Source organism: Lasioglossum baleicum, chromosome 9, assembly GCF_051020765.1.
Source record: "Lasioglossum baleicum chromosome 9, iyLasBale1, whole genome shotgun sequence".
Classification (NCBI taxonomy): domain Eukaryota; kingdom Metazoa; phylum Arthropoda; class Insecta; order Hymenoptera; family Halictidae; genus Lasioglossum; species Lasioglossum baleicum.
The window spans coordinates 10,882,512-10,902,459 of record NC_134937.1 but is presented as its reverse complement, the minus strand read 5'-3'; the positions used below and the strand labels follow the sequence as shown (position 1 = coordinate 10,902,459).

The window sequence follows — 19,948 nt, the reverse complement described above, 5'->3', positions numbered from 1 at the left end:
TCTCCGGTCTGACTAGCAGCGTTGCGATCTCCTCTCCCTCTGCCACCACCATCAGCTACTGCGACCACCACCACCGGCGCTACCAACGGCGGCGACCACCGCCGCCACCTCCACTATCTTCCACTGTAGCCTCCACCAGTGTTCTCTCTCTCTCGCTCCTCACAGAGGAACGGTGAGAGACAGAGAGGGAGAGAGAACGGTCACGACTGGGTAGAACGTCGCGGCAGCGTTCCTCAGACGAGTTCTCGTCGGCGTAGCGCAAAGGTGGAACGGAAAACTACTCTGTCGGTTGGTTCGTGGTCCTCGTGGTCGTCGGGTGTGAGGAAGCGCGCGCGTGCGAGCGAGCAAGCGAGAGGACCGAGAACGTTGTTAGAGAGCAGGCGCGCGCGTCGTAACGAGTCGAGGTGAGGCGAGGCGAGGCGAGGCGAGGCAGAGCGCGTCGTGACGTTCCGAGAGGCGGGGGCGGATCGTGGCGAAGCGCACACTACCACCAGAACGAAAACAGGAAGCCAGGAAGGACACGATCGAAGGGAAGGAGAAGAGACCGGGAGCGAGAGAGGACACAACCGAGAAAAGACACCTGGATCCTCTCGTGCTCCGGTCTGACTGTCTCTCGTGCGCGTGTGTCTCTGTGTTCGCCACCACCGGAGAGGAAGAGAAAGAGAGAGAGAGACAGATAGTAGTAGATAGAATAGTGCCTGTTCAGATGATAGGTGTCTCCCGGTGGAGGCGCTCCAGTCGGCCGGCCGCGATCCGTTTGATCGAGATTTTCCGCGCCGCTGCTGGGGCCAGGAGACGCGTGTCGAAGCCGCAGCCGCAGCCTCAACCGCCTCTGTCCTCTTGCTCGAAGGCGTTGTCGTTCGTAACAACAACGACGACGACGATAAGCAAGATCAGAAAGAGGATCGCTACTACACGGGTGCCACGATCGTTCAGTCATCGATGGCTGGTGGGCCGCGGCTGTCACGGTGCTCGCCCCGTCTCTCTACGCTCGTTGTCAACGACCGACGTCAGTGATCCAAGGGAGTGAAGAATAAGGATGCGTCGTCAGTCGACCGACGGATCGTGGCGCGACAGTTAACGGTATCGTCTCTCTTTCCGTCACTTCTCTTCGTCTCTGTCTCTCGCGAACTCGCTCACTCTCTCTGGGAACACGGACCTTGAATTCCGAAGAGGTACGAGCGAAAGCACGGTGGGAGGGATGAGGGAGGGGGAAGGTGTAAACGATAAAGTCCCGGAACAGGGGTGCCAAGGAGTGAGAGATAGAGGTAGATATTGAGAGAGCGAGAGAGAGAGAGAGAGAGAGAGAGAGGGTGAAGCGGATTCCCCGAGAGAGGGTGGGTTGAGAAAGGAGCGGAAGAGAGGGATAGAAAGAGAGAAAAGAGACACAGCAGCCATTTTGATAGGCGGCTGTGTGTTGAGCGGTGCTGCCGCTGCTGGACTGCGCTGCTGGTGCTGCCTCTCGTTGTCGTCGGCGTCGTCGTTGTCGTCGTGCTCGTGGTCGTCGTGGTCGACGTTGGTCGTCGTCGTCGTCATCGTGGTCGGTCCCGGTGTTTCGTCGCGTGTCACGGTGATCGTTTTTGGTAGTACTCGTGTGCTGGTTCCTCGTGGTGGATCGGGCCTCGTGTCGGTGTGCCTGGTGTTGTCGAGACAGTTGGACAGCCGAGGTAGGAGCAGGAGGAGGAGAAGGAGGTGTAGGTGGGAACAAGGGAGGGAACGAGAGATATATATACGTAGCACGTCGGAGGAGGAGGAAAACGGTGGACGTGCAGCAAGAGGAGGAGAAAGAGGACGAGGAGGAGGAGAAGAAGAAGTGGAAGAAGAGGAAAAGAAGAGAAGGAAGCAACAGCACAGGGTTTACTCGAGAGGAGCAGGAGCCGAGAGCTAGGAGCACGGCAGAACGCGACACGGGGTTGGGTCTGTGGAGGGTGGCGGAGAGGAGGAGCAGGCAGAGGAGGAGAAGACGAAGAAAGACGGGAGAACGGGGAGGGAGGAGCTGATAGAGGAGGAAGAGGAGGTGGTGGTGGAGGTGGAGAAAAGGAGGAGGAAGGAGAGGAAGGAGCGAACGAGGAACGAGTAGGAGAACAGAGTGGAGAGGAGTGGAGAGGAAGCATCGTCGGGTGCGTGTTGTGCGGGGGTGCACCGCTCTCCGGGGGCATGGGGCTCGGGAGGGGGATCCGCCCCCTCTCGTAACCGCCGCGAAGCGCCAAGATTTCCCGCACCGAGTTCATCGAGAAATGGGGGCTGACCCCTGTCCTCAAACCGAGGCAGGACCTACGCCCCCACCGGAATGGTGCGGAGGAACACGGCGACACGAGGTACGGACCCACTCTACCATCTCCGTGTCTTCTTTAAATCTCTCTGTCTCTCTGTTTCTTTTTTTTCTCTGTCACTGTTTCTCTATGTACCTTTTCTGATATCGGTCAATCGTCGGAGGTTGTCTCTTTGCATGCGGACACCTGCGTCGTCGCAGGACTCTTGCTTGTTCTTTCTACATATTCGTACTACTACTACTACGAGTACTACAACTGCTACTACTAGAGACTGCGATTACTACTACTACCTACAACTGCTCGACTACTACTACTACTACTACTACCACTACCACAGACTGCGACTACTGCCCTCGTCACTACCAGGCAACGTGGACACATCTTTTGACCCCGATCTAGCGTAGTGGAGTTTAGACTGACACGGTTTCATGTCGTACGTGATTTCTTTCAGTTCTTACGCCTCGCGAAGCCTCTTAACGATAGCTAGCCGCTGTGCTCTGGTAGCCCGCAGCCGCCGCTGCATTTAGAACACCGAGCCAGAACAACCTAGTAGTCTTTGCCCACGCTTAGGCTAGGTCCTTAGATCGTCGTACGAACCAATGTTACCACTCTACCCCGGTGCGGTCCTTTACAGTGATCGCCAGATTGATGTTTCACAGTCGAAGATCGACCCTTTTACGCTGCTTACAGTTGGGGTCAAAATTCAGTGGACTCTCTTTAAAAGTTCTATTAAAGTTGGACCAAGATAGGTTAGAGAACGTTTGGTCCAATTTTTGAGAAATGTTATTAGTTTTTAAAAGGTTTCCGCTTAATTTTGTCTCCGACCATTATATTGACGTAGGATAATGTAATTAGTAATTATTAGTCTTTTATGTGTCATTATTTTGCAGATAATATTACAGTTATAACACGATGGGATGATTTAAAAATATTTTCAAGTATTCACCCATTTGGATTCATACCCCGTTATAATTGTGACAGGAATAGCTTCCACCGCGAGTGTAATCGTTGTTCTGCGGGTTTTATGAGCTTCTTCTTTGGAACATAATAAAATCGTTAATAGAGGGTACACACCTTTCCTCGATTGCTATTTTTATATGCTGAACCGTAGAAATCTATATTGGCATAAAGATCCGCAGTCTAATAATCGTGTTCCAGTTCGCCGAAGTTGGTTACGATCACGCTGCGGATCTCTTTCTGCATTTATTGCATCTGCAGATCCATAGAGTAGGGGGAAACGTTCGTATCTGCAACAATTAAACAAGTTTATCATTTATTTTCGAGGTGAGATATATTTCAGACTGTTCAATCGAGTCTTCCTCTGCTCGACATTTTTAGCGAATTATCCACGGAAATCAAAATTTGAACCAGTTTCTGATGCAGACAAATGTGATCCAATAATTTAACAAATTCTTTTTTCATTCGTAATGTTTCCACTTCGAATAAACACAACTAATTGCGATTCTTGTATTTTCATTTCCAAAGGAATGATAAAGCGTGTCGCGGACATAGCACAGTCATTAAGGAATCTAATCACCGGCTTCCTGCAGATAACGTCACCGGGAAACAAAACCGCCTCCGCATAATGGTAGTAACGAATGATTCGAGTAGGCGAAATCCGAATAATCGGATCCGTAAAAAGGAAGCTAGCCGCTCCCGCGGGAGTTCCGCTTTATGCGGAATGCATTTTAATTACTTCTTTCCAAGTGTTTTATCTGCAGGTGAGTTGGAAATAGGGCAAGTGTGAACGCCACTCTGTTACCAGCTGTTATCTATCGCGGTTGTGCTCTACGTTCGAGTTAAATAGTATAGAACCTGTCCGTGCCACGAGGAAACAGATAAAAAAGCCCATTTGTTACGCGAATAATCCCTGCGGACACGTAGTTGTCCCTTTAATCGATCCGCGAACTTTTGTTCGCCTACAACAAATTTAAATAACGAGTTTATAAAGCACCAATGGAAAACCTTGTTCCCATGATTGGAGGATTTGTTTCTGTATGAAGAAAGGAACCATATTATTCATTGTTTCTCGATGACTGTGCTGTGAGTGAACTTTCGTTGTCTCATAAAAATTCGAAGGTTCATCTAGATTTTGAAGAATAATTTTCATAGCTGTATTTTCCATAGAAGTGTCTCTATGATTTCGACAAGAATGAAATACAGATAACTCTCGATCCGGCCGCATTTTCTCCATCAGCGTCGCATCTACTTCCGGTTGGGTTTCGCTTGCCACCCCTATGAGACTCGTGTTCCGCCCCATGTGCTGCTCATGCGGTGCCATGTACTAATGAGCAAGAACAATGGCAGAGGATGGCCAGCGATCCGGAAGAGTAGCTCGCGTCGTAACGATCTTAGATTCGCGGAGACCGTCGACATTTGCTCTTTTAGCCGAGGCGCTTCGTCTCCGTCGATTTCCGGCAAGCCCCCGGCAATTCCCAGGCTATCCCCTCGATTCCCCGGTTCCAACCGACCGATTTTTCCTCCCCCGATGTCGCCGTTTCTCTCAGGCGGCCGAGGGTAATTGCGCAAGTGGTTCCGGAGCTAGTCGTTATCCTCGAAATCCACGGAGATCGAACACTGCCTCGCACCTTAGATCTCGAGTTACACTATTGCACCGAGGTTTTCGCCGACGGGGATTTCGGAACGGTCACGGACAATTTGCCACTGAATTTGTCGACGTCTCTTTACTTTTCTTCTACCTTACCGATTTCTCTTGTGGCCAGAGATTTCCTACTTTCCGAGAGGAAGATCCTCTGGGAACAATTCTCTGGGGTCTAAATATCAACATTAGATACGTACGATTTTATTTCAGTCTCACTGTTCGAATAATCGTCTCTGAAGCAGTGGCTCTTTGTCAAGGCAGCCCGAGCCCCTCCGATCGGTTATTAAAGGATTTAATAACAGTTTACCGCAGACCGGTGAACCGCATTTTCTTCCGCAATAGTCGCCACGAACACTGCCGCGGCCGACTAATTGCAATCCCTCCGAAATTCTGCCAATTATTTCGCGAAAGTGTGCGCGCCGGGACATTCCCGTTCTAAAGCAGCATCGGCAGTCCACTCCGGATATTACATTCATAAATATTTATGCGCACAACCGTGGTGTCCCGGCCGGTCACCGAAACGGCCAATGGACAACGGTCCTCGTTAGAACGGCTCGTTAATCATTCGCGTACAATCGATCCTCGACAAGCAGCCGCCCCCGGGTCCATTCGCGAAAATCTCAAAGGCTTTCGAGGCCATTCAAATCTCTCCGAAAGACTGCACGGATCTTCTCGCCGTTCTCTCAATCCCTTTTTAATCGTTTTCAAAGCCCTCGCTCGACCATTTGTGTATGCTGGTCCAGAAAGAACTTTTTAAATACTGTTTTGAATATGTCTTCAATAATTGAAAAGAATGAATTCCCCAAAAATGGATAAACAATATATAAAAAGTTCTTTTTAGTCTACACACTTTTTCACAAATGCTTAATGGGTCGAAGCAGAAATTCTTCAAATTTAAAAAATCTGCTTTCCTCTTCAAAATGAAATCTCTGAACGTGGATGGGAAGAACAATGGTAGCATCAATAAGGCGGAAAAATTGAGTTAGCGGGACCAGTGGCGGCAAGTTCGAAAGCCCTGGGCGACCACGTTCGCTTCCGGTGTCGAAGGCGAGACACGCGCCTCACGCTCTCTCGCAATTACGCTAATAGTCGTGCCGCGGATGATCGAGTCTCGGAGCGGCTCTAAAAATACTCGACCGACCATTCCAGAGGCCGTGGCCCATTCCATGGGCACATGAGCAGCGTTGTTCGCGCGGACACCCGCCGCAGACACCGACCGGTCCTCGTTTCTCGCGTTCCAGCTCGCTCCCGGACAATCTCGTGATATTCGAGCTGGCTCGAGCGGAATCCGCACTTTCCGGGATTTTCCGCCCGGAGAAAAACAACCGGCCGCGTTCCGGGCGTAACTTCTGATACAGTCGAACTTTCGGGAAACGTCGGACATTGCTGAACGCACCGCAGCCCGGCCGGAAATTGCTGAAATTTTCCTCGAAATTCACATTTCCCTTCTCATCAAAAATTACCGAGGTATTTCTGCCTCTCTATTCACGGTAAGACGTATAAATAGATTCATAGTCTCCGCATTGGGATTGTTCGAAATTTTTATTTCGAGAACAGGAAGGAAATGAAAGAGGTTCGCTGCCAGTTTAGATCCATCGAATCGCTCAGACCTTGACTAACGCAGAGAAGTTTGTTCGAGCCAGTGAAAAAGGTTCGGAAGTTAATAAAGGTAACATGCTGACAGAAGTTCTAATAGAGAACACACAGACAATAGAAACGAAGTTAGTTGGCTAGACGTGTCGCCGGTACCACTGACAAGCCCTTCGTACGAAAATAAAACGACCGAGAACGGAGAACGCGAGCAGTTTGCATGCGAAACGGTTGCATAACGATCTAAAACAGGCGAAACAAGCTTTCTCGGCTTTTAAAGTTTCGCCTCGCGTCCGATCGAATCGGAATCGGCGGTGGTTCCATCGGTTGAAGGCTGCCCGGAAATTGGAATCGACTAGCACGTCGCTCAGGGTGTTCCTCCCGAAAATCATCCTTTTTTTTCTACCCTTAATAGGCAATCTAAAATTCTGCAAAAATTACTCGACATAAAGCTAACGTGTACCTTCCGTTTGCCTTTCGGCTCATTCGATTATCTCGTGAGCTGATCGAGAAAAGTGCTTACAAAGTTGTGAATGTGTATCTCTTTCGTTAGCTCTTTTTGATTTTAAATTCCAATTCCTTCTCCGCTTTAAAATTTATTTGCATAAATGCCTGTGCTTGCAATTCAACGTAAAACAGAACTGTCTTGTTTGCGAGAGTTCGCGGAATGTTCCGATGCAAATTAGAACCACGTAACCACCGCCGTTAAAACACGCGACGCCTCCAAAATGGAGAAGTCAGCGTTGGCACTTCGTACTCGATTTTCTCGAAGACCATAAATCAGAATGTAAAAAAATTTGCAGATTCGTATTCAGCGCAGGACGGTCTATCGGAAACGCCTACTCGAAGCCATTGGCTCTCGTTTCCCTCCGAATGGCCCCGGGCCAAACGATATCCCCTCAGATCGGATCGAGCCGCTGCCAAATTTTCAAAGCACAATAACTCCTCCGCGCGCACGCGATTCACGATTCGCGGATCACCGGTGACCCGTACAGGAATCCCGTGGAGCTGCGTCGAATTATTCGCGTTCCTCTCGGTGCCGTTTTTTTTATCCCCGAACAATAAACGGACCGTTTGACAACGCGTGGTCGCAACCCACGCATACACAGGCCGCAGCGAAGCTCAGCCTTGGAATAGCTGCTTTTCGTTCTGACCTGAATGAGAAGGAAGAATGCAACCGCGATGATATACGTCCACGTGTTTGCTCGAGAAAGCGGAGAAGTTTGCGAAGTCGAGATTCGCTGGCAGATCGCGCTGAACCCGCGTGATCGAGTGCCTGCACCCTGATAATGATTGATAGCGAGCTAATGGATCGCTACTACACGATCGCCACGTGCTCGTGACAATTGCGAACACTGTTCGACGTGTTGGCTGACAAATTATTGTAGTAGAATTTTGAGAAAACTCGAACCTTGACGGCGGATTATATTCATCTCTGACAAAAATCAGGTGTAATTTAAAACAGTAAAAATATTAGAAGAATTTGCAAATACTGGTGCATTATTTTCAACCTGTTAAGCATATCAAGAAAGAAAATAAATTTCTATTTGGCACACGTCTCAGTACTGACTTACATTATCGATAATGGCGTCCGCAATTTTTGATGTTGCTTCATGTACACATGAACATATGTGCCAAGTTTCAGATCCCTGGGCTCTATCGTTTCCTTGAAATTAATTCCGAGATACGCCTAGAGCAGAAAGCACGTTTGAACTGTTCCACAATGGAGTTGGAGGCTCACCTTTTGCTCCAAGGTCTTCAGCTCATTGTGGTAGATTGTCGACAGCGAACGGGGACACCAAAATGTGGTGGGACTGTCGAAATCGGCTGATACGATTATCACTGCGTCGACGAAACGAAGCGGAACGCGTGCCGAGAGGCTCTCCCGCAAACGAGACCGGAATCGCGTTGCGACTCGGCGCGACTCGGCGACTCGAGTGCAGGAAAAAACCTTGGAGTGCCGGGTGGTTTATTTGAAAGGAGCTGGAGCATCGCCGGGACCGTCGACGCGAAACGCACACGCGGTCGACGCCTGGCGTCCCGACGCCCCTGCGAGAGTCACCGTTTTTTTCCTCTCGCGTCCGCGATTCTGCTTCGTAGCTGGTCCAAGTTCTGGTGCGTGTGTGCGTGCAGGCCTGCGTGCACTCGTAACCGAGCGTTCTCGAGTTTCTGGAGAACGCTCTTCTCTCCCGCTTACTCTCTCACTCTCCGGGGCCTCTCTTTGTCGAGTCTCGAGACTGCAGCCTCTGCAGGAGCGTACGAACCGGCAATTAATTGGAATGAGGTTTAGGGTCTGGTTAGGGTAGAGAGTCGAGGGTAACGCGGCCATGGATCTTAGCCGATTCAATTGCAAATGGAACGTTACACGGGATGTCTCGGTATAAGTGCTGGCCCGTGCGGTTGCTAAGTGCTGCATGCTAATGGCGGAATTTGCTTTGCCGGCTATGGTGAATGGACTTCTCCCTAGAGCCATTTTTTAACCACCTTGAAGATCTCGAGATATTGTTCTTTATGTTTGTCCTAACGTTATGGTTACTCTGTCCATTTCTTAAAGGCATCTCGTCATCTTCGATAAATATTAATCATCTTTGAAGAAGACAATATAACGTCAATTACAAAATAAGAAAATCCACTGGATCAGGAGCAATGTTTGTTCCTGAATCTTATGGTGACTCTGTCCATTTCGAAAAGGCAGCTCGTCATTTTGTATAAATAGTAAATCATCTTTGAAGATGATAATATGACGTCGATTACAAAATAAAAAATCCACTGTATCAGGCATATGCTATATCCTGAATATTAAAAAGCACAGCAAACTTCCAGAATCAAGTCATTTCTCTCGCGGCGACGCGACGCGTGCAGGGATAATGATTCGAAACGGAACGGATCCGGAAATTTAAATATCGCGCATGCAAAATCCGTCCGCGCGCGTGCGAGCGATCGATCGTCGGTGGTTCCGCGCTTGCTTGTTCGTTTCGCGAGGCCGTGTCCCGGCGCCACGCGAACTTCGTTATAATTCACAATTATTCGACGTCGGCCCCCAGCCCTGTTCTGCTCCCGAACAAAACAGTCGTTTTGTATCGAGAACCGGCCTTTGACGAACTCGGCCGCTGCTGCTGCCAGCGAATTCAGGTATTCCATTCTTCCGTAGCCACTGCCGCGGTTCGAATGGAAAACGGCAGACGAGAAATCGAACACTGTTCTCTCGCTCTCTCTCTCTCTTTCTCTCTCTCGCCAGAACCAGGAATCGAATCGAATCGAAAGATATTTATTACTCTCACTGCTGCTGCTGCTTTTCCACCCTTTGATCGACGATTCAGAACGACACGGTCCCAGCCAGGGCATCGTCGATTTCTTGTCAGTCAGGACGTTAATTAGCGGCACGAGTGCTCTCCAAGGCTGCCGGCAATTAAAAATTAAATTAAGTTCCTTTAAGTTTCATTCTGTGGTTCTATTTAACCCCTGCTCTCACCCCTCAGTTCTTGCGATGTACTTACAACGATTTTTAATGACTCGTGTGCGTCATAGAAATTGATGTACTAAAGAGTTCCAGGCGAATTTTGTATTAAAAGGTCGTCTCCTAGAACATCGTTTTGATTTCAGCGTTGATTCCATTTTTTTAATAATTTTGATAATTTTAAATTCATTAAATTCCGACCAGTTTCTGTTACAACTGCATCGAATCCGCAGTCCAGTGATGTCACATAAAATGCGAAGCCAGGACTGACAGTGGTAGGTTCCTCATTAAACGAATTACTCGGACAGACTCTTTCGATCAACAGGATTTTCTCTTGAAATACTCATTGACTCGATTATGCCTAAGGGTTGACGGGCGTTCTGAATATTTCCATTAAATGTCCCTCTCCTGTCTCTCTCTCTCTTCGTTCTCCAGCCGTGAAAACGTCCAACAGAGCAAAACATCCGCGGGGTTATCACAGACTGGATCGTTTCCGGAATGACGTGTCACATGCAAGCCCGGTGACGCGAGGAAAAAATTTGCAACGCCGAACTTGCCCGATCCTCTCGGAACCACTCGACGCGACGAGAGAAGAGAGGGAGAGAGAAAGAACGCTGTCGACGGAAACGACGGCCACTGCTACGCGAGAGGCACGAGGGGGGTGAAGCTCGTTCCACCCCCTCGAACCAGAACGTTTGAATTAATGACGAGCCACGACGTCGTTCGCTCCATCCCCCGTATTCGACGGCACCTGCAACTTCTCAAGAAGAAGCGAATGGTTTAGCTCTGAACCTCCCATCTGACCTCGGAAGATCTCTGGTTTTGGCCGATGGCGATCCAGGTCGAAAAAATTAGGGTATATAATACTATCTTTCATCTTCAATTTAAGCCCTGAAATATTAAAAAATTCCTACAGAAACAGATTTTTAATTCGAAGAGCTACCCTTAGACAATTTTTCGACACAGTCAACGAATGAAAATGGAAACAATGAAAAAAGAAAACAAAGTACGATCTTCCACCTCCAATGTTAAATTGGAACACATTTTAAAATCCAGTCAAATTTGTCCGGGTCGAGTTTTATCGACTTTTCGACCCAGCTTCGTGTGCTCCGGTGTGTTTCCATTTTTCCATTAATTGAGGGCAATGGTTTTCCGACAAGATGTCACGAAAATCTTCGATCCACAGGCCCGTACACGTCCAGTAGGGTCAGAGACGACCGCGCCTCGGGGATGCATGCAACGTCAGCTCCCCGGCGTCGTTCCTCCCCCGCGTTCCTGTCGCTGATCTCTCCTAATGTGGGTCAACTCTGTACTGGATTATGCTCGAGCGCGAATGCACGCGCACGATTTCCGAAACGAGGTCTCTCGCTGCTCGAGTGCCGAGGACAGCCGCCGCCGCTGCGGTCTTCTTCTGTTCTCTCTGTACACTTTGTGCAGCGAAACATTCTGGGACAATGGGGGCGAACTTTGGGTCCGTCGATAGTGGACAGTCTGCGAAGTCACTGCATAGCCTTATTCGATGAATGGCCGCTGCACCTGGGATCCAGAAGCTAGCAATTATTTGGTACCGAGTGCCTGGAGTCTTGAAGCTACCAATTATTTGGTGCTAAGGGCCTGGGCTCTATGGAAGTTAGCAATCATCTGGTAACGAGTGTCTAGGCTCTAAAGGCTACGTATCATTTGAGGCCTATTGACGTCTAGGGGCTATTGAATGTCTGAAGCTTGGGGTCCTAGGAATATTTGAAGCCTTGAGTGTATCATTAGGAGCTAGAGTCTATCTAGCTGCTTAGGATCTCTGAAACTCCTAAAAATTAATTTTCTAGAGCCTATCTAGCTGCTCAGGATCTCTGAAACTCCTAAAAATTAATTTTCTAGAGTCTATCTAGCTGCTCAGGATCTCTGAAACTCCTAAAAATGATTTTTCTAGAGCCTATCTAGCTGCTCAGGATCTCTGAAACTCCTAAAAATTAATTTTCTAGAGTCTATCTAGCTGCTTAAGATCTCGAGTCAGTAAAACAATTGGGGCCTATAGTCTATCAAGTATTTAAAGTATCATCGATTGATGTGCAGCTTATAGAGTTAGTCGAGTACTCAAAGCTGAAGATCCTCAATGCATTCAGAGATCTATTAAGAATTTCCAGCCTAGAGTTCACCAACTGGCATGTATCAATTATTTGAAGCTTAGACTCGACTAAATCCTGGAGAGCTTATGTCCCGCCAAATATTTGAGGTCCACGCTATTCTGTCACAAATAGAATATTTGGTTTCCTCGAAACATAACATTCGAGCGGTATTAAAGTATTATTATACTGCATTACAGTCGAAAATGTCTCGGACTACGCGAAGCTTCGAGGGTTTGAACGTGTGCGGACTGTAAAGCAATTAACCCGACGGATACGGTCATTATGGAGATTCCTGCCTCGGGAATATGCGGTTAAGTTCGCCGGAAGCATGCATTCACGTTGTACGGCAATTTTGGCAATTTTACAGCGAGTAGTTGTAAATTTATTAAATTATGCCTGTTAGACAGCTGCCTAATGGAGGAAGCTAATCGCCTAGGTAATCCTCAGACTGTTGTCCAACCCGAACAGAACATGTTCCTTAAATGTAGGATCTTCTTCAAGTTTTCTTCAGGCTCAAATTATCTCTTTATGTTTATTCCAACTTGTTTATATAATAGTTTTGATATTCATTTCACGTACTTCATTCTCATTCTTGTCATATTAATCACTTCAGGCAGCAGTGAACATCATCAACCACTGTCCTATTTGCATAAGATTAATCGTTTCCAATACAAAAATAATATTTCATTTCGCAAAGTTCCCTTCTATTTCTCATCGTCTGTTTGATACAATACTGTAAACGGTAGAAAATAAATTCTAACAAATATTCACATTAAACAGAATGCCGCCCTGCTAACTGCAGTTTAATCCATCAAAATTTAAGTAAATAATAGCTCAGACGTACCAAATCAATTCTAATTAATATTCCAATTAGATCCCACCCCGCCCAGCGGCAAGACAAAGAATTAAGATAAACTGCTATTAAATATAATCTCACCGGGTTTGCTATCACTTTCGTGTCCACTCGAGGATTCCAGGGGTCGAGGGCGAAGGAGGCGCGAAAGATTGATGTCGGAAGGGAAGTGGTTCTTCGATGTAATTTATCTTCCCCCCACTCCCGCTGACCCGAACCACAAGAAAAAAGGAACAGTCTCGCAACAAAATGAATTCGCTGGTTCTCCACGTCTTCGCCTAACCATCTGTTCGCGGTATCGCGAGCTCACGCATCCCTTGAGATACTTGACTACACCGTGCGTATTTGCCTGACACGTCGACTCCGCTGTTCACTGGGTAATTAATAAACGGAAGCTCCAGCTCCGCCGGATTTTTCTCATCGACCGACATCAATTCTTGAGAAACGTCCGCTCGTAACGCGAGACACGAGCATTAAGGAACACCGGGGCTTTTTCAGCAGAGCGGTCCTTTTTCCCGATGCATTATGCAGCCGCCTTTAATGTGATCTTCGAACACGCCTCATTAATTCTTCCCGGACGCATAACACCCTTTCGTCGTTCTTCACGAATCGATCTTTGATGGTGCTTCTTCAAGTTGCACTTTCTGCATCTTCTGACGAAGCTGATTGAAAATAATCTACAGAGAATGAGCAGTTTAATCACGGTTTTGAACTGTCTATTAAGTCACATTCAGCAAAATGAGGGGTGTTTAATATTATTTAATTATTAGAACTAAACAATCTAGGGATAAAACGTTTGTTGCAGTGCGTTCAGGCATGACTCAATATTGTATACAAATTTTTGCGAGACTACATTGAACAATACTTACTATAAATAATATAGTAAGACACTGAGAAATTTAGAAAATTTACATGTTTGTTGTAATGCCTTCGAGCATGATTCCCGCGCAGATTAAGGTATGGAAAGCTCAGATTATCGCGCGAATAGTTTCGCCGCGCATTAACGAACCACAACCAGTCTGCATTCCCGCGAATTCGAGGAACTCGCGCTCAGACTGGTAATATTATTTTCCCAGATGGGGAAGTAAATCTGGATAACGTTTCAATTAGCCTTCTGTTTTACGAGTTTCCGAAGATCTTTTACGCGCCATAAATGCACAAAGATCCGCAGTCCGCAGTCATTAGAAACTCGAACCTCCGAAGAGAGGCTGCTCTCTCGGCTCCGATACTCGACTCCGCGAGCATTAAACTGAGTTTTTAATGAGCCTTCGGCAGATTGTAGTCGCTGGATGCGACCGAGTACGTTGTAAGTAGCTTCCAATTTGACCGGGGGTGATCTCGAACGATTCCGAAGAGCATCGGGAAAGAGGAGCAATATTTTGAACTCGAGATAGTTTCGAACACTCGAACCACGAGTGGCAGCGAAAGATACTTCGAGGTACGATCGAACCTTCCGAGCTGATTCCTCAAGGTACACTTGGCCAGAGGTAACAATAGAGTCGAGCGAAATCACCGTGTACTTTGCCAATTTCCAATTTCGTCCCCCTTGCGAATCCCAAATAAAAAAACGTTTCGCTGGAAATGCTGTGTGATAAATAGACTGCGGATCTTTATGTAAAATAAAAATGTCGTATTGATTGCAGAACGCAGGAGCCAAGTAAAAATTAAAAGACTGCTTTTTATACGTGTCCATTTTTGTCGTAAATGCATAAAATCCGCAGTCTAGTGATAAATATACCCAGACTGTAAAAATTTTCATTAAAATGCATAAAGATCTACAATATTCTTCTTTTAATTATCCTATTAAGCTGAACCTTATACATTGATGTACAATAATATTTTTAACATGTTCGCTGCTTTAAATTATACGTCCCCATTTTTGTGGTAAATGCATAAAATCCGTAGTCTAGTGATAAATATACCCAGACTTTAAAAATTTTCATCAAAATGTATAAAGATCCACAGTCTTCTTATTTTAGTGTTTCACAAGATAATTTCAGATGAATAGTTTTACTGGGAAGTTTGTTATGAAAAATTGCAGTATTTGTTTGTACACGTGATATTCCCTGTGCAGGATGATGGGCATTTGCAGTCTAGACACTATTCTATCGAGGCGGTTTGAGTGGATACATTATTGGAAGCTGCGAGGCATCGAAACATAATACATGTGGCCGACAATGTACACGTTGCTCTGCCAATTACGCCACGTATACATAACAAATATTGGTTATTGCATTATCTTCTGACCACCGGCGAGGTTCGGGCTCGAGGCGTGAAGGATAAAAAATGACGAAGATGCCGTAGGAATAGAAGCTTAACGACAGGTTCACTTTGTTAATCGCATTTGACGGTATCGACACTGAACTGATGTTCAAGGGGAAGCTGGATTTAACCCTCGGAGAATGTGTTCTAAAACCTAGTAACATATTTTCTAGTCTCCAAAGGAATCCACCTTTAATTCAAATCATCAAAAATACCATTTTATAGATTCTGTAAAATTGTCCAAAAAATTGAAGGAAACTGGATCTTTTCAAATTATGTACACATACTTCGTAGACGTATAGTAGACAACTTTTGCAGATATTTTGATGTCTTTGAATTTCGCTGAGAAGAATAAGAATTCATCGCGAGTCGGCGCGGCCGCCTTGTTGTTGGCCCGCAATCCGTAGCTCGCGTATTATAGCGGCCGCGACGCTGTATTCCATTAGCCGCCGCCACGTAGATGTAGTATGCGGGTCAAGTCGCGGGTTACCGCAAAATTTTTCGGGCAAACGGAATTAACGACCCAGTTTCGCGGATCCGCAACGCGGATTTCTATCTGCGACAATATTCCGGCGGTATACTGTCTTCGCTTCTCGAAACTTGAAATTCTGAACCGACTATAAGCAGACTGCAGAACTTCGTGCTATTCGAGGATCTTGCCACTCGATGCTCGGAATAATATTCGAAGTTATTCCGATCATTTCTGATTCGAAAAGCAACTTGTTTAATTTTGCCAGCGCGTTCGAACAACGTTGCACGATCAGGAGAGTTTCCCGGCAAGCAAAAATAGCTCGGAACTCTCTGTAAAATAACGTTTCCGTTCCCGCGAGGATAAACAAGCTCACCTGGTGCGCACGCATTCGCCATAAGCGGACCGAATAAGTAATGAACACGGTTTAGCAGTTGGTCGACGCGTGCCAGTCGAATGTTCGATTTCAATTTTCCCTCGAAATATATAGACCGTGTGCTCGAGGAGATTTCGTTCTACTCTCGCCCCTGCGCTCTGCGTGTATCGTTCCCTCGATGATTGCTATGATTATACAGACACCCGGTATATAGACGTAGTGTACACACATATCCGCCTGGCTACTTGTACACCTGGACACAGAGCACTCCTGACCCAGTATCAATGGACGTCGATAATTTGAACTCGTCGGTGTAAGGCGGATGTTTCGATAGAATTCGTCCACGATTCTATTCTTGAAGACGATGTCAATCTTTATTCCTTGGACATTGACATTGTCCCTCCTACTGTTATCAACAACCATTTTCCGTTGCTTCACTATTTATTCAATTTTATTAAGCTTCGGAAATCTCGAAATTTTGTTCCACTGAATTGTGGATTAAACATGAAAATAATGCGCTGAACCATGTCATGTGGGTACTCGCTGTACCCAGAAAGATGTCACGAATATGCTGGTTTCATAAAACAACAAGCTTTATCATCGAATTAGTATTTCGAGGTACTTTGGCCACAGGGATCAATTTTTCAGGGATACCGTGAACATCTCTTGCACATATATTGAGGCGTGACTCTAATGTCTAGTGGAAGCAATGCTCGCCTAACAGTTGCATAGAGGGCGAGCAATCGCGAGATTCGAGGATAGGAGCATAGTGTGGCGACGCGAAGGGGTTAAGACGCGTCGGGATTGGCTCGAAGGTAACGGTGAAGGGTGTCAGCGTCTAATTGGCAACGCGATCAGACCTTCGACCGAGAACTAATTCCATTTGCTCGACTGTCGGAGGGTTTGCGCGCGTGGTGAAACGGCGCATACCGTGAAACTTTTGGCGGGACGGGTTTTGGGAATCGATTGCTGCGGTCTGCAGTGGCCCGCGAGCCCCGCTCTACTATAGCAAAACTATATAGAACTATAGGAGACTGGCGGAAGGCAGGAAGCTAGGCCGATCGTTATCGAGCCAGGGTTTTCGCAAATTTTCCGAGCCCCTGCCCGAATTCCAGCGCGTTGCCCGCTTAGGATGCCAGAGTGGCTCGAGGATTGGCTGTGCACGCTTTCTCTCTCGCTCTCTCTCTCTCTGAGTCGAGAATCGAGTTCGATTCGAGTCGGCTTGACTCTCGATTCGATGGAAAAATGGAAATACGTCTTCGATTGGATCCGTCGGGACACAATCGGGCCCGATTACACATTGTGCGCTGGACCACCGAGATGGGTCACCGTCTTCAGAATTCACCTAACCCCCCCAGGGACATTCATTGATCCCGCATTTTCTGCATTCGCCTGCACGCTGCCCGCCGATGCAGGAATACTGAATCCCCAGCAATAATTAGACTGCACCGGACAAAAGAATATAAAAGTTTTCGTCCCTTTTCTTGATTGTTATTCGTTAACATTTGGTATAGAATTGTGGGGAATAATTCTTGTCACATGTCAGATGTAATCTTCGAAAACTACTTGATGTGGTCAGTTCGTCTCGACATAAATGTTAAAGGTTAAATCCGCAATTATTTTTGTACCGTTTCAATAATTACTCGAGAGATCTTCAGGAAATAGTTCACCTTTTGCCCCTCGTTGTATTTGATATTTCAATCACAATTTTATTCTCGAATCAGATTGGGCAACTTCTGACATACCGAGGAAGAAATTCAATATTTTAGAGTCCGAAATAAACTTCTAAAAAGGTGTCATTAATTTATATTTATCTGGAGTTGAAGGACTAAACGACGATGCATCTTTGAATTAACCACAAATACTAAATCTTTGTTAAATTTACTGGAAACGAATGTTATCAAGGGAAATAAACAATTTCATTTAATGTCGTCGATCATTTCAGTTCCATTCGACAAGGTTCGACACAGTAAAATTTCAATGAAAACGAAAGTAAAATTTCTTTAATAAAGTACAATTTCAATTTCATCGAAATTCATTCAATAAAGCACGGAAAAATTCAACGGGCATTAATGGGAGTCAGAGTAACGAATAGTTAAAAAACAACCGTTTTCCTTTTACTACAAAAATCCTATTATAATATTCCGCACAAAGAAAGCTTCAGCAAACTGTGAAGAAGACCCGGTCGACTTCAGAGTGCACCGAAGGGGAAATGCTTCGAGTTTCCATTACAGAGGGTTGTTTTCGTTTCATAAACGATTTAATGGAATGTAATATAGTCGATCACGATTCGGACTGGTAGTTCATTTACCCAGGCACAGTGTAACGAACCCGGGGATCGTTATTCAGCGGCGACGTTGTTCGGGAGGATGGCACGCTCGTAATTTTGAAATAGCGAACCGGGGTATCTCGGTATCTTGGAGCGATCGGGGGCCTAGACGGAAATTCGACGGAACTCGCGATCGGCTATTAACCTACGACGTTAACCTAATTTCCGCGACGTTAATTGACGTCGCGAGCAACTACTAACAGCAACGGCGGACGCCGCCGAGATTCGAATACAGCGGAAGTGTTTGTTGCAGCGGATGGGAACGCGTTTCACTGATGGTTACGGGGCTACACCATTCGAACTCGCTCCCGTAATTTCCCCGACTGTCTATCCGGCCCCGAGAATTCTCTTACAACGTAGCACAACCACGGCAGCTCATTTTACAAGCAATTGCCCCCGCGATAATCTCCGGTCTGTGTATCTGCGCCATTTCCTCGGAAATTTTCTGTTGCTGCTTCGAATCGAACATCGTGTTGGAACCTTTTCTTCGATACTCGAGTAGCTCGTTAGCGGACTGCGCACGTTTACGCAATTTGCAAGTTTTGTAGACGAATTTTAAGAAAGTGGGATCACATAAAATCTCATTTACGTCGTTCCAGAAATAAATGAAAATTGTCGAATTTTATATTCCAGCAATTATTGAAAAATAAAATGGTCAGACAGGTGGTTTTAATATTTTATCGAAGCTTTTTCTGCATCGTGGTTGCAGCAAGATGATTCAAGTCAAGTGTATGTCCACAAATTAGCAAGTCCGCGAGTAACCACGGCCTGGAAATAGTGATCGAAAGGTAAACAGCGAGGAGCAATCGGCCAGCAAGCCGGTAGTCGGCAGCGAGAAAGACAAGCAAGAAAAAGCGACAGGAAAAATTCGCAGGGGAAAATCGGGAAAATCCGAGGGTGGTTCGACGAAGCGATTAAAGCGTGCTTTAACCCAATTTTCAGGCCGTCGATCTTATCGTGCGATGAGACGAGAAAGAGAGAGGTAACGAGAGGGGGACACGGATGTAGACCGAGTGACCAATTAGCGTGGGCGTTGTCCTTGCCATAGACCGGAACGTTGTTTGTTGAACGTTCTCGGAGCCGTTTCCGGGAAAACGCGAACAGATTACTCTGAATAGAAGCTCTCCGAGATTGCGTAAGATTGTTTGATGCACGAAGATGAATGCACATTTACGACGAATCGGCGGTTGTACTATGCAAAGCGTAAATGGCGCATCAATAAACAACAGCGAGGCGAAAGCCCACGCTGGCTCAGGAGACTCGGACTATTTTTATGGTGGTCGGGAGCGAAGAGCCACGCGAATCCGTGTAAACACGTGGAAACATACGAGGGAGTAGAATTATTTGTTGAGTGATGATTTCGAAGCTCTGAAGAATTTAGAACCCACGAAATTGCTTTGCGAATTGCTGGGAGTCGGGCTACGAGAGTGCGCGAGCAATTTAATTTTATATCGAATCAGACTCCAGTGGATGAATATTTAAAACAGATATAATAAATATGAAAGAAGCAATTCCCTCCTTAAAGTATTATTACTAGCGGACCTTGCCCACTTGAAATATTCCTCGACCAGCTCACCAGATGTTATACTAGCTGTCAGTGACGCGGTGCGATCT

At 46.5% G+C, this 19,948-nt stretch overlaps 1 protein-coding gene across 15 annotated transcripts in view; it reads left to right on the top strand.

Annotated features, from left to right (window-relative positions):
* Shaker (potassium voltage-gated channel protein Shaker) overlaps positions 1 to 19,948 on the top strand; it is a 225,530-nt gene that overhangs the window by 165,862 nt on the left and 39,720 nt on the right. The window contains exon 1 of one of the 15 annotated variants that reach the window (XM_076431099.1): positions 2,587 to 2,706. The exons of the other annotated variants lie outside the window; for them this stretch is intronic. Coding sequence (XP_076287214.1) covers positions 2,702 to 2,706 — 5 coding nt within the window. The 5' untranslated portion in view covers positions 2,587 to 2,701. Of the gene's footprint in view, positions 1 to 2,586; positions 2,707 to 19,948 lie in introns of those variants that run through there. 15 annotated transcript variants of the gene reach the window in all.